The sequence below is a fragment of the Solanum stenotomum genome, chromosome 12 (assembly GCF_019186545.1).
Source record: "Solanum stenotomum isolate F172 chromosome 12, ASM1918654v1, whole genome shotgun sequence".
In the NCBI taxonomy this organism is placed as follows: Eukaryota; Viridiplantae; Streptophyta; class Magnoliopsida; order Solanales; family Solanaceae; genus Solanum; species Solanum stenotomum.
Window position 1 is genome coordinate 45331394 of NC_064293.1, and position 16365 is coordinate 45347758.

The following is a 16365-nucleotide window of genomic DNA, read 5'->3' on the forward strand; positions in this document are numbered from 1 at the left end:
CTCCACCAGCTTTAAACTACTTCCTGTTATTAAAATATCATCAACATAAACCAAGATAATTGTAGTCCCTTCAGTTGTCCTCCTCGTAAACAAGGAGTGATCATACTGACTTTGTTTGAAATGCAGTTTCTGTAGACTTTCTGCAAACTTATGATTCCATTGTCTTGGTGCTTGTTTAAGCCCATACAATGATTTTTCCAATCTGCATACCTTATTCATATTCTCCCCCTGATTGGAAAACCCTTGTGGCATAGACATATATATCTCATCTTCTAAATCACCATTTAGAAATGCATTATATACATCCATTTGATGTATATGCCAACTCTTGGACATAGCTAAGGCTAGAATGGTTCTTACTGTGACCATTTTTACTACAGGAGAAAAAGTTTCTTTATAATCTATGCCCTCTTTCTGACTATATCCCTTGGCTACCAGCCTTGCTTTATACCTTTCTACTTCTCCAGTTGACTTGTACTTAATCTTATAGATCCACCTACATCCAATAGCAACCTTCCCTTTAGGCAACTCAACTAGTTTCCAAGTGTTGTTATCTTGTAATGCTTGTATTTCAGCTTGCATTGCTTCAATCCACTTAGGATCTCTACTAGCATCAGCAAAGGAAGTAGGTTCAGTTAGCATAGAAGTTGCAGCAACAAACTCTTGATAAGACTTAGATAAGTGACTGTATGAAACACACTCCTCTATGAGATACTTCACTTGTTTGCCCATATTTAAAGACACAAAATCTTTCATCCAAACTGGTGGATGAACTCCTCTGGTAGACCTTCTATTCACCACTGTCGGAGGATCATTAGACATACAATCCTGTCCTTGAACTATTTCCTCCACAGTATTCTGTTCAATATTATCAGTCAAGTCTCTGTTTGATTCTTTATCACATTGAGTTTCTTGTACACACCTATGATTAACTTTGTTCTTGATCATGTTATCATAGTCTAACTTCCATTCTACATTCAGCATATCATTACTCAAATGATTTACAAAAGGACCTTTATCATTTTTATCTAAAACAGTTAAGAATGGAAAGACCGACTCTCTAAATATCACATCTCTACTCACAAAGAAATTGTTGGAAGTCAAATCTAACAAGATATAACCCTTCTGAGTTTCTGAGTACCCCATATGTACTGCAGCTTTGGTCCTGGATGCTAGTTTATCAGTTTCAGTTAACACTTTAGCATAGCATAAACAACCTAATATTCTAAGATGGGATATCATTGGCTTAACACCATACATCCTTTCATATGGAGATTTACCTCCTAGAACTCTGCTAGGTATTCTGTTTATCAAGTAAGCAGCTGCAAGAACACACTGACCCCAAAACCTTATAGGAATATGGCCCTGAAACCTTAGAGCTCTAGTCACCTCTAATAGATGTCTATGCTTCCTTTCAGCTACTCCATTTTGCTGAGGAGTATAAGGACATGATCTCTGATGTATTATACCTCTTTCCTTAAACAAAGTAGCACATACAACATTTATAAATTCAGTTCCATTATCAGACCTTACCATCCTTACCACTTTGTCAAAATGTGTCTTGACAAACTTCAAAAAATAATCTAACGCTACACACACATCTGCTTTACCTTTTAACAGAAATAACCAACTCATTCTTGAGAAATCATCAACTACTGTAAGAAAAAATATGTTACCATCAAAAGTTGCCTGTTTGTATGGACCCCATACATCCAAATGAATCAANTTACTGTGACCATTTTTACTACAGGAGAAAAAGTTTCTTTATAATCTATGCCCTCTTTCTGACTATATCCCTTGGCTACCAGCCTTGCTTTATACCTTTCTACTTCTCCAGTTGACTTGTACTTAATCTTATAGATCCACCTACATCCAATAGCAACCTTCCCTTTAGGCAACTCAACTAGTTTCCAAGTGTTGTTATCTTGTAATGCTTGTATTTCAGCTTGCATTGCTTCAATCCACTTAGGATCTCTACTAGCATCAGCAAAGGAAGTAGGTTCAGTTAGCATAGAAGTTGCAGCAACAAACTCTTGATAAGACTTAGATAAGTGACTGTATGAAACACAGTCCTCTATGGGATACTTCACTTGTTTGCCCATATTTAAAGACACAAAATCTTTCATCCAAACTGGTGGATGAACTCCTCTGGTAGACCTTCTATTCACCACTGTCGGAGGATCATTAGACATACAATCCTGTCCTTGAACTATTTCCTCCACAGTATTCTGTTCAATATTATCAGTCAAGTCTCTGTTTGATTCTTTATCACATTGAGTTTCTTGTACACACCTATGATTAACTTTGTTCTTGTTAATCATGTTATCATAGTCTAACTTCCATTCTACATTCAGCATATCATTACTCAAATGATTTACAAAAGGACCTTTATCATTTTTATCTAAAACAGTTAAGAATGGAAAGACCGACTCTCTAAATATCACATCTCTACTCACAAAGAAATTGTTGGAAGTCAAATCTAACAAGATATAACCCTTCTGAGTTTCTGAGTACCCCATATGTACTGCAGCTTTGGTCCTGGATGCTAGTTTATCAGTTTCAGTTAACACTTTAGCATAGCATAAACAACCTAATATTCTAAGATGGGATATCATTGGCTTAACACCATACATCCTTTCATATGGAGATTTACCTCCTAGAACTCTGCTAGGTATTCTGTTTATCAAGTAAGCAGCTGCAAGAACACACTGACCCCAAAACCTTATAGGAATATGGCCCTGAAACCTTAGAGCTCTAGTCACCTCTAATAGATGTCTATGCTTCCTTTCAGCTACTCCATTTTGCTGAGGAGTATAAGGACATGATCTCTGATGTATTATACCTCTTTCCTTAAACAAAGTAGCACATACAACATTCATAAATTCAGTTCCATTATTAGACCTTACCTTCCTTACCACTTTGTCAAATTGTGTCTTGACAAACTTCAAAAAATAATCTAACGCTACACACACATCTGCTTTACCTTTTAACAGAAATAACCAACTCATTCTTGAGAAATCATCAACTACTGTAAGAAAAAATCTGTTACCATCAAAAGTTGTCTGTTTGTATAGACCTCATACATCCAAATGAATCAAATCAAAAATTTGACTACTTTCAATACTACTAACAAGAAACATATTTCTGGTTTGTTTTGCACTAGGACAAACAATACACTCATTTAGCACTTTGTTCACTTCGTCTGAATTAACAGGAAAAACTTTACTCAACATTTGTGCAGATCCATGTCCTAGCCTCTTGTGCCATACATTCAATTCCTTTTCTGATAATTGTTGTATCTCTAGCTTTTTTCCAGGTACAGCAAATGACTGGTGCTTCAATTGCTTTTTTGACAAATTCCTTAGCAGTAGGTACACACCATCCTCCTCTTTACCAACTTCCCTCACCTTGCCAGTGTAAAGCTCCTGAAACACACAAAAATGAGGGAAGAAAGTGACTGAGCAATTTAACTCCTTAGTCACCTTACTCACTGATAGCAAGTTGTACTTGAACTCTGGTATGTGATAAACATTTGTAATCACACTTCTTGGAGATATTTTACATAATCCTGTATGAGACACATATGACACTTCCCCTATAGGTTTTGGCTCTTTAACCTTGATAACAGAATCACTAGTAAGCATATCCAAATTTGACACCATATGATTAGATGCCCCAGTATCTACAATCCAGACCTGACTATTTTCAGAAACTAACAAGACTTTACCTGCAGTATTAGCCTGAGTTTCATGTGCATGGCTTGAATCTTCTGAATTTTGTCCACCTCCTTGACTCTGTTTCAGCATTTGGAGAATTTGACTATACTGATCTTTGGTGAAATTACACCCTTGTAATTGGTTTGAACATTCCTCTATATTACTCATATGATTTTTCACAGGTACATTAGTGTTACCTCCATACTTGAAAGAAACTCTACTAGACACATCCTCATAATCATCCTTCCTTGTGCCGTTAACATCATTTCCAACCATGTAAGCTCCAGTTCCTGTACTAGTATTCACTTTCCTTTTTGACTTGAAATCAGATGGATACCCAATTAGCTTATAACACTGATCCTTAGTGTGTCCCTTGCATCTGCAAAAATCACACACCACTGGAAAGTTCCTCTTGAACTTGTTAACACCTTGGGAACTAGAGCCTCCACCAGTTCTTGAGTACATTGCCAGAGGGTCCATTCCAGTACTACCCATAGAACTTAGGCCTATACTCGACCTACTTGAAGCCATCTTTTGACATTCATCGTTTACTACCATAGCATAGGCTTGATTTACTGTAGGAATAGGATTCATCAACAAGATCTGACTTCTTGCTTGTCCAAATGACTCATTCAATCCCATCAAGAACTGATACAATTTCTGGCGATTTAGATGATCCACAAAACCTTTTGATTTTTCACAATTACATCCAGGAGGTGGTACCAAAGTCTCAAATTCATCCCATAATGTTTTTAGCTTTGTAAAGTATACAGACATAGAGTCTGTACCCTGTTGCAACGTTGCAATTTCTTTGTGTAGACTGAAGGTTCTTGATCCATCTAATTGATCAAACCTTTCTTTTAAGTCTTTCCACACAGCTTGAGCTGATGATGCAAAAGCTACTCCTCCTAGCAAACTCTTTGACACAGAATTTAGAAGCCATGAGAGAACAATGGCATTCACCCTTTCCCACTGACCTCTTAATTCTGCACTTACATCTTCTTGCTTACAAGATCCATCTACCAAACCAATCTTGTTTCTTCCAAGTAGTGCCAATTTAATCGACCTACTCCACAAAGCATAGTTCTCAATTCCAGTAAGCTGGAATGAAATCAGATTAACCCCACTGATATCAGCAGGACTCAAGAACAGAGGATGACTATAATCCACCCCTCGACTCATTGGCATAACTGGAATGGAACTTGGATTTCCAGAATTTCCCTCAACACTGCTATGTCCAGTCGTAGTTTGATCCCCAGTTACCCCTTGAGTCATGTTAACAATCTTCCTTCTTCTTCAAATTGATTTGCGGAAACTTAACGCAAATTCTGATCTTCAGACTTTTAAACAGAATACATAGACGAACACTTCTTCAGATTTTGATCTTCAGATGTAACACACAGATGATTTCCTTCGATGTTTATAACCTGGCTCTGATACCATGAAGATATTCACTATGAATCATAAAACCAATAGAGTTGGAGAAGATGAAAGTGTATTTTTTATTTCATTCTTGAAGTAGTTATACAATGACTAAATTCTATGTATTTATCTTCTACTTGACTAACTTACTTACCTAACAATTTGTAACTGCCTTCTAACTAACTTCTTGAAGTATATCTAACTAACTCTCAATACTCTCCTTCTTTTAAACTATCTCATTAGTATTTGATATTTAAAGTACTACATTATTACTATTATTAATTTCGATTTCGATATTTTACGATATAGTATTTGATAATCATAATTTATTTGACTTTGACTAACATACATTTATAACTCTTCATACAATTCATTTAGCACATAAATTAGAATCATTTTCTTTGTCCTCTAGCAAGTATTCTTGCAAGATCAATACGATGATGAACATGAATATGAGAAATTCAAATGCACAAGTCTCAATCATATTACATCAACAACTACTTCTGTTAAATAATTTCACAAAAGAAAAATTCAATAGCAATCGAGTAGTCATATATACAAAGTTTAAATAACATTATCTAAAATTGCGCATAACTCTATATAGTTTTACACCGCAAAAATCATTCACTAACATGTAGACTCTAACTTGACATACCACTATGTCAAGTGAGAGCCTACATGTTAGTGAAATATATATTATATTACTAATAAAATTTGGTATGGTATACCGTATACGGTATTTCGATGTTTATTTTATAAATACCAAATATCGTATCGAATACATAAAAAAATTAAAAGTCATACCAAATACCATAATATCAATATGACGGTATAAAAATATCAATTGAAATATGGTATTCGGTATATACCATACCATGCACACTCTTAGTTTGATGGTGTTTGGATTGGATTAAAAGTTGATCAAGTCTACTTTTAAAATCAATTTTTGACTTCTAAAAATGTTTGACAAATAAAAAAATAACTTAAAGTAAGTCAAAAATCAAAAGTAGGTTTCCCATACCTTTATTTTTTGACTTAAAAATCTGATTGACTTTTTATTTTTGACTCAAAAATTATCTTTTTTTAAGCCAATCTCTTTTATCACTTCCCCACCCTGCACGTTTAACTTTTGCCACGTCCCGCCCCCCCACCACAGTTGTCATTCATAAGCAGAATCACGTACTACTCCCCACTGCACGTTTAACTTTTGCCCCGTCCCGCCCCCCACCACAGTTGTCATGAATCACCTACTAATTGTTAGCCTCATCTATCACTAATTTTAAGTCGTGCAAGTTTTTCAAATACCGATTGGCACGAGTGCTTGTGAACATTTTTGGAGTTACACGTTATTTTTTTCCTTCAAAAAATAAAAACGGCATATCAAAAAAAAAAATTTAATCAAAAGGGTAAAATCACTCTTGACGGAGCAATTTTCTTCTGAAATAAATTGACCGTTAAAAGAAATAAAAATCGCTGCCTTAGCAGCGATTTTCTCAAAAAAAATAAATCATTATTTCTTTAAAATCGCTACTATAGCAGCATTTTTATATATAAAAAAATTAAAAGTGAAATCACTGCTATAGCAGCGATTTTTTGTTAAGGAATTAAAAAAAAAACATAAAGAACAAGTTTTAAATTACATAAATTTCCGGCGACAGCCATTTAAAAAAAAAAAAAGTTTTTCAAAGAAAAAATCGCTGCCGAGGTAGCGATTTTTAGTTTTAATTTTTTTTTAAAATTTTCATTAAAATCACTGAAAGCGTAAAGATTCTTTTTAAAAAAGCTTTTTATGAAATCGCTGCCTTCCCTTTTTTATTTTTTTTTTAATTAAATTCTCTGCAAGGGTAGGATTTTTTTTAAAAAAAAATTAATTTCTTAAACAAATCGCTGCTATAATGATTTTAAAGAAATAATGATTTTTGTTTTTGAGAAAATTGCTGCGAAGGCAGAGATTTTTATTTCTTTGTCAGAACAAAATCCCTCCGTCAGGAGCGATTTTACCCTTTTGGTTAAATTTTTTTTGATGTGCTGTTTTTGTTTTTTGAAGAAAAAAAGTTATCCTTTTAACTCCGGACTCAACATTTTTGCCTCCTTTTCTTTCTTTACTAGACCAAAAACTCATCGATTGTATTATTAGATGAAACGTACATCTATCCTACGTTACGTAAATGTTAGGAATATATCACCTAAAAACCTCATGAATAATTATAATAAGACAAATATAGTATAAAAATATCTTGTCAATTTTAGGAACATATCACCTGAAAACCTCGTGAATAATATTCAAAATATGACAAATATTATTGTATGACAAAGCACGTATCTTGCAAATCCTCTTACTTTATTTCATTTTGACATTTTGTAACCTTCTGCTTGTATTTATTTCAAATCGAGAAGCAACAGTTTTGAAAGCAACTACAACCATTCATGCACGTGAAAGCTAATTTCTAATTGCGTGCGAATTTTAAGTTAGCTACATTACCAAACTATTATATTTATTACTCCACTAAATAAATCACATATACGGAATATTAACTAATTGATCAATTAGCCTAATCATTTAAATTACCTATTTTTTCTGTTCTGTTAATTTGCCCCTCTTACATAACTAGCCCTCCTGAATGAATTAGTATACATGAACACAATTTATTCTTGATTTTAAAAAGAAAAATTAAAAACTAGGCATTGTTTTCTTGTCTTTCTCAAATATGACAGAGAGCATTTCCTTGCTTAATTATTTACGTATCTGATCTTTTCTTATTCATTGATTTTTAGTTATGTCACTAGAGCAAAATGACTTGTTAAACTGTCCGATTTTAAAGTCGGTTTTAAGGCGGAGTTCGTCAAAAAAATATTTATAGAGCAATTTTCTAAAAATAAACTAAGTCTTTACACAATATATAATATAAATTTCTTATATATAGTTTAACTTTTATATATCAACAACAATAATAACATAATCTTTCATTTAATATATAAAATTGCATATCCATATAACTTAAAAATACGTACTATAAACTAATATCATGAAAAACAAGGTACATGATGCATGCAATATACGTAAAATTGCACTATCTATGTGACTTCAATAGTATTATCAACGTAGATAGATTAAAATTTTCAAAATTATACCATAAAATGTTTATTAAATACTTTTTATGTTGTAAAGGAGATTTTAAAAAAAATGAAGAAGTCGACTTCATCTATATTTTAACATGTTCATTTAAATAATACTCCATTAAATTTCAATTCTTACCAAAATAATATTGTTCACATTAAAATGAAAGTCGAAATTCTGCGAAGGGTCATAAAAATTTAATTTTCTTAAAAGTAATTAAATAAATTTTCTTAATTACTTTTGGATGATGATTTAATAAGTAAAATAATTATTCTAACAACATTTAATCATATACTCCATCAGTTCATTTTTACTTGTTTCTTATACCTAAAATAAAGTTTTCATTTTTACTTGTCACTTTGACATATCAAGAAGAAAAGACAATTTTTTTTTCATATTTTACACTTAGCATTAAACACTATTCTCCAAATCATTTTTCAAGACTCAATACATTAAACATTAATTAATAGGTAGAAATCTTCACGGTTTGGATAAAAATCGATCCAAGTCAAAAAATTGAATCAAAATGATTAAATAAACCAATTTTATTTGGGTTTGAGTTTGGTTTGCTTTATATTTCTAGAAATCGATAGTAGTTGATTTGGTTTTGTTCAAAAAATCCGAAGAAATAACTTAATCGAACTGATAAACCATATACTAATATTTTTATTATTATATATGAATAATATATTATATTTTAAAATAATTTTAAATATCTTTTATATGATTTCAACAATTTAGTTTATAATATATTTATGAAGACTAAAAATCCAAGACGAGAACATTAATCTTATTGGTTTTATCTATATAAGTGTCTATCATAATTCTTGGTGGGATTAGCAATACCACTATCTCTTCCTTCTAGGCCAAAATGGTGAATTTTGAAGTTTTTTTCACACTAAATTTAGTGATCCAAAACTCTATAATGTTAGTCGTCTTTTTTCCCTCTTTTGAATGAATCATTTTTTAGTTTTTGTGTATGATTAATAGAATAATCGAACCGAACCGAACCGATAAATGTATATTGAATTTGATTTGATTTGGATTTAATACTTTAAAAATTAAATAAATTGATTGGTTTTTGACCAATAATCGATCCAAATCGATTTGCATTATGAACTCCCATATTAATAAGGTAGTGTGATAAATATTTATATCAAAAATTATTTCTTACGAATTAAAATAGTAATAAATAAAAATAAATGGATGAAATATAGAGAACATTAACGAGTGAGCGGTGGAGTCCTTGGGATGGGAAGTAGACAATTAATCAGTATGAAAACATTTATGAAAACAATTTTTTTTGTTTTTTAAAGAATTTAGTTTATTTTTTCCGACAAAACACCCGAAGAGATCATACTATATGACTTATACAGAAAATTATTGTTTTGAATGACAACGCATGTTTTTGATGATGAAGTGTTCTCATTAATTAGTGTTGTTGGGCCAATTAATGGCATGTGCAGAATTAATCAAGATTATTTTTGTCGCTCATCGTTCGTAAAAGTGTTACTATTATTTAATTATTTTTTAATTATAATTTTTTCACAAAAATTAAAATGTTTTTTTAATTATTAGCTACGTTGATCTATAGTTTTTTTTGATAGTTTAAAAATATATATAAATTTAATTTAAACATTTGTAGAATTTATCTGAATCCCTTATCAAAATTAAGTATTTTGACCTTCATACTCGAAATAGATTCACATAAATTGTGATGGAAAAAATAATATAAATCTTTTTGTATATGTAAAAGTTACTTGAAACATTACAAAATAAATAGTAATATGCTACCTTATGCAAAATTAAAAATAGTGTTGAATGGAAATGACAACTTGCATCGTTTAATATTTTTTTTGGTTTACATAGTTTTTGATTTTTTTTTTTATCTATTTATAATATCCTGAGCAAACTGTACAAATAATTAAAGCTGAAAAATATATTCAATGACTAAGGACATCTTCAACCCTACACTCTATTTTACTGTCCAAATATAGAGTTTTCTATTTTTTCAGACAACTAACTTCAACCCAATTCTCTATTTTACTTTCTAAAAAATAACTTTTTCTCTCTCGTTAATATTATATTACTATTTCTAATTCATTCTTATTTTCTTATTTCATAATATAAATCATTTTTTTCATTTTCCCAAATAATTACTTTATATAATTTTCATGTGATATAAATTTATTTATTTTTCAAATTCTTTATTTAATATAGAAATATATTTTATTCTAAATTTTTAAATAACATAAATTGCAAGAAAATATAATATAATATACAAATTAATGGGCAAATTCAAATAAAAGTGAAAAACAATTACATAAATATTACATAAACACTCAATTTTCAAAATTATTACGTTGCTCTCATAAATGCTCTAGTAATATATTACGACGTTCAAAATGAGCATTTTTTTCCTCAATTTTTAAAATTAAAATTTTCATCTTATCATTTTAATTTTGTATATTTTTTTATAGTGAAACTTAATAATAAAATCAAATTATATTATTGACGAAAATTAGAAAAAATTAAAAAACTATTAATTTGAGACTAAAGTAGCATATATTAAATAATATATTTTTTAAAATATTATATTGTGTGTAAGAAGAATTATGAATATTAGATATTTAATTAATGACATTAAATGTAAAACAATATGTTAATTAGAAAGTAATAAAAATAATAATAAAATATTAAAAAAGTGAAATAGAGAGTGTGAAACTGTGAATAGTAATTTTTCAAATTTAGAGAACTACTATTCACCTCTCTAAATTTGATGAATAGAGAGTCAGGTAAAGTCATTTTTAAGGCGGAGTTCGCCAAAAAAATCTTCTAAGATTTGGCTAAGAATTACAAATCAATTTTCTAAAAATAAACTAAGTCTTTACACAATAATTTAATAAATTTCTTATATATAGTTTAACTTTTATATATCAACAACATAATCTTTCATTTAATATATAAAATTGCATATATTAATATAACTTAAAAGTACGTACTATAAACTAATGTCATGAAAAACAAGGTACACGATGCATGCAATATACGTAAATTTGCACTATCTATATGTGACTTCAATAGTACGTACTATCAATGTTATAGATTAAATTTTTCAAAATTATATTATAAAATGTTTAGTAAATACTTTTTATGTTGTAAAGGAGATTTTAAAAAATTAAGAAGTCAACTTCATCTATATTTTAACCTGTTCATTTAAATAATACTCCATTAAATTTCAATTCTTACCAAAATAATATTGTTCACATTAAATGAAAGTCGAAATTCTTGCGAAAGGTCATAAAAAATTATTTTTCTTAAAAGTAATTAAATTAATTTTCTTAATTACTTTTGGATGTTGATTTAATAAGTAAAATAATTATTCTAACAACATTCAGTCATATACTCCCTCAATTCATATTTACTTGTCACTTATACCTAAAATAAAAAAGTTTTCATTTTTACTTGTCACTTTGACATATTAAGAAAAGACATTTTCTTTTTCATGTTTTTATCATTAACATTAAATATTATTCTCCAAATCATTTTTCAAAACTCAATATACTAAACATTAATTAATAGGTTGAAATCTTCATAGTTTGGATAAAAATCGATCCAAGTAATAATTAAATAAACCTATTTTATTTGGGTTTGAGTTTGGTTTGCTTTAGATTTCTAGAAATCAATAGTATTTGATTTGGTTCAGAAAAAACCCAAGAAATAACTTAATCGAACCAATAAATCATATACTAATATTTTATTATTATATATGAATAATATATATATATATTTTAAATAATGATTTCAACAATTTAGTTTATAATATATTTACGAAGACAAAAAGGTCCAAGACGAGAACATTAATCTTATTGGTTTTATCTATATGAATGTCTATCGTAATTCTTGGTGGGACTAGGAATACCATGCTATCTCTTCCTTCTAGGCCAAAATGGTGAATTTTGAAGGTTTTTTTCACAGCAAATTATATTTAGTGATCCAAAACTCTGTAATGTTAGTCGTCTTTTGCCCTCTTTTTAATTTATCATTTTTTTTAGTTTTTGTGTATGATTAATAGAGTAATCGAACCGAAAAATGTATATTGTATGTTTAATTTGACTTGGTTTTGATAATTTAAAAATTAAATAAATTGATTTGGTTTTAATTTAGATTAATAACCGATTCATATCGATCCATGAACACCCATATCAATAGAGTAATGTGATAAAATATTTATATAAAAAATTATATCTTAGTGAATATACCAACTCAAATAGTGATAAATAAAAATAAACCGATAAACTATAAAGTATAATTTAGGAGAACATTACCGAGTGGGCGGTGGAGTCCTTGGGATGGAAAGTATCCAATTAATCAGTATGAAACATATATGAAACTATTTTTAAAGAACTTAGTTTATTTTTCCCGACAAACACACCCGAAGAGATCATAGCATATGACTTAGAAAATTATTGTTTTGAATGACAATGCATGTTTTTGATGATGAAGTGTTCTCATTTATTAGTGTTGTTGGGCCAAATGGCAGTTGCAGAATTAATCAAGATTTTTTTTGTCGGTCCTCGTTCGTAAAAGTGTTATTCTTGTGTTTTAAATTACTTGTCTATTTTTAAATTGACATATTTATTAAAAAAATAATTATTGATATAATGAATTTACTATTTTATCCCTATTAACTATGAAGTAGATGAATTAAAAACGTAAGGTTTTCAAAAAGTTCTATCTTTTTCAAAATAATTAATTGAGGGTATAATAGGTTAAAAAAATTGACATTTCTTGATTTGTCAAAATGGACAAGTAATTAGGGATAACTAAAAAAAGGAAAAGTGGACAAGTAATTAGGAACAAATGAAGTACTATTATTTAATTATTATAATTTCTCATAAAATTTAAAATAGTTTTAATTATTAGCTACGTTTGATAGTTTTTAAATATATATATTTAATTTAAATATTTGTAGAATTTTTCTGAATTGTTTATCAAAATTAAGTATTTTGACCTTCATATTCTAAATTATTTTCGCATAAATTGTGTAAATAAATACTACTTGTAGTAAATATGCTACCTCATGCAAAATTTAAAGTAGTGTTGAGTGGACAGAAATGACAACTTGCATCATTTAATTTTTTTTTTTTTGGCTTACATGGTTTTTGAATTCTTTTATCTACTTATAATAATATCCTGAGCAAATTGTACGGATAATTAAAGCTGAAAAATATTTTCAATGACTAAATTGGCCCTATAGCAGATAATCCCTCTTATTTTATATATATATATATATTTTTTTTATTTTTTATTTTTTTATTTTTCCTAAAATTAATGTATGTCCCTACAATCCATACTACAACAAAATTCTTTAGCAATTGAAAAAGAAGTGTCTACAGAGTTCATTTACCAAGAAGGCTCAAACACCACGAATTTACAGAAAATATGATAAAAATTAAAGTAATAAAAGGATAAAGGTAGGGCAAATAGATTAATTCAAAAGTCATACTATAGCTAACGCCAAAAAAAAAAATTAAATGATGCAAGCTATTATTTTAGTCCATTCAAGTAAAGTGCATCTAGATTATACAATATTTAGAGCAAACTGTACAAATAATTAAAGTTGGAAAATACAATGTTAAATGACTTACAAGTTGACCTCATGTGTCCTCTGTATAAATAATACACGTGTATTAGATAGGTTCACAATAAAATAAATAAATTATATAAATACACGTGTATTAGATAGGTTCACAATAAAATAAATATAACTATGAAATGAATGACAATAACTTAGTTCATAATTTATTTTTATCATTAATTATAATTATTTTTTTATTATATTATATTTATTATATTCAAAGGATAATATAGTAATAATATTTTTCTATTTATAATTTTTTTTTAGAAGTGTGTAAACCCAACCGTGCACAAGTATTATTTAACATATGAAATATATTTTATAATCACTGAAGCCATCACCATACAGATAATCCTTTAACATCGTGATAAGAAATTCAAATTAAACCATCCCCATAAACATAATAAAGTAATTAGCTTAAACGATCTCAATTTTACTAACAGCTCCCATGAATTTAGTATCCTGTCCCATGGCATGCAAAGTTTCAGGGGTCAAACAAGCTTCAATGTCGATACTTCCTTGTTCTGCACCACAAAAGATTGTCATTTTCCCATCATGTTTGTTACCAGCGCCACTTCTCACCGCAACGGGTCTCCCCCATCCAAAGTCATTACCGTACACATCGAAGCGCGGCGAGCTGCTAGCAATCAAGCTATTAGCAACCACTTCACTCTTTTTCACTATCTTTGGATTCCTCACCCAACTTTGATAAAAATTCATAACCTCTTCATGGGTTTGCGTGGATACCACCTTATTCATTTGCAAAGCAGCCCAACCTGAATTCAAAACACAATATTTAATCCATTTCTTACTGAATTTTAGTTGTTTCCTAAATATTTTTCGTATTTGGAACATTATAAAATAATTATATAAAAAAAAAAGAAGCCCTTTTAATTTCTCACTGACCTGAATCATGCTCCAACATCTCCCTAGCGGTGGTTGTCACGTTCACAAAATGCACAGCATTTCCGAAATAGCCTTCAGGTAAATGCGGCTGAAGCCTTTGCCTTGCACCTATAAGTAATTTGAAACTAAATTTTTCGTCAGCGTTCGTACCACAACGGCAACGGATAACAGATTGCCACAGATGAGCCAAAACGGCTTGTAATGAAGAGATACAAATCTTTTGGTCGTTTCCATATTCAGAATTGGCTTTGGCTTTGAGTTGAGCTATGTTCTCCTTGCTAAAATGGAAAACTCTTTCTTCTAACAAAGGTAGATCAAATTCATCATGGACATGTTCTTTAGATAAAGGTACATGAATTGGACTAGCAACAAATTCAGGAAGCCAACGGTCCAGAACCGGCGGTTTATTAACAATAAGATTGGAATCGCCATTGCGCGCTATTTCAGACCAACAATTGAAGAAATGCCAAAATGAAGTCCCATCCGCTACACAATGATTGATAGTGCAACCAATGAAGAATCCGTCCACTAGCTCAGTGACTTGCACGGCCAACAATGGTTTCGAAACACCTGGTATACAATTAAAATTTAAAATGATTCACACGATTTAAACATATTATATTAACATACATACATAAATCATTCAATGTGTATGACTCATAAAAAAGAGTCACGTGTTGAAACTTAAAGGGGTAATGAGTACTTAAAAGTGTACTCTCTATATAATTAACAACGAAAACTTTTAATTTAGGGTTGTTCACATAATTATTACTATTTAATATCACCTTCATAGTTGCGTACTCCATTGAGTGGAAAGAAAGACTTGACAATCTTTGGCATGTAAGTTTGTTCCAAGATATCAGCCACAGTCAAATCAGGTGCAGTGACATAAGTGAATTCAGTTCCTTCATTGTTGCAATCAACAAAGAAAGATAAGGTATCATCACTGTTTTTACTAGCAACAAGTCGACCTGCGAGGAGAGGAAAATGATTTAGAGTATCAGAGAGTGAAATTTTTAGGCGATTGATAATTTCTGATGATGATTTTGCCAACTCTCTATGTTGCTGAAGATTTGGTTTATGAAAAAATAATCCTTTTTGGATAGAATCCACTGTGAGGAGTTGAAGGTCCCATGGAGTTAACTGGATTTTTTTTTCTATGGATTTTTGGGACCTAATTACATATGTTGATACTACTTGAAGTTTTGTCATCTCTGAATATTTGTTGCAGAAGCTAAACTGAGGAGAATTCACTTATACTTAATGGGTCATGGCTCACATGTTTATATATAGAAAAAAATATACCTCCTAGGAAACTAGTAGAAAGAGAAAGACCTAACAAAATTAATAGTGAGGGGTGCTTAATAAATTAATGATACTATTTAATCATTTTTTTTCATTTTTTATACCGTTAAAAAAAGCACGTACTATAATACTAGTTTTATATTGCTTTGTTTGATTATCCATCAAGTTTTCGAAAGTAAGTAAGATTTTTAGAATTTTGTAGTTTTAAATTAAATATGCATTTTATATGAATATTAATTTTTTTTTGAAAATTTCAA

The 16365-nt window shown here is 29.7% G+C and overlaps 1 protein-coding gene across 1 annotated transcript; it reads right to left on the reverse strand.

The window, feature by feature from the left end:
• Window positions 1-14233: 14233 nt before the first annotated feature.
• Window positions 14234-16104, reverse strand: LOC125849464 (uncharacterized acetyltransferase At3g50280-like). The gene is made up of 3 exons (XM_049529546.1): window positions 15589-16104; window positions 14804-15373; window positions 14234-14673 (listed from the first exon to the last, which is right to left on the reverse strand). The coding sequence occupies exons 1-3, from the start codon at window positions 16013-16015 to the stop codon at window positions 14315-14317; spliced, it is 1356 nt and encodes a 451-aa protein (XP_049385503.1). The 5' UTR covers window positions 16016-16104; the 3' UTR covers window positions 14234-14314.
• Between the last annotated feature and the right edge of the window lie 261 nt (window positions 16105-16365).

Coding starts and splice junctions, on each gene's coding strand:
- LOC125849464 (XM_049529546.1), bottom strand. CDS start 16,015: ATGACAAAACTTCAAGTAGTATCAACATATGTAATTAGGTCCCAAAAA. Junction 15,374..15,588: donor TGGAGTACGCAACTATGAAG/GTGATATTAAAT, acceptor ATTGTATACCAG/GTGTTTCGAAACCATTGTTG. Junction 14,674..14,803: donor GATGTTGGAGCATGATTCAG/GTCAGTGAGAAA, acceptor TTTTGAATTCAG/GTTGGGCTGCTTTGCAAATG.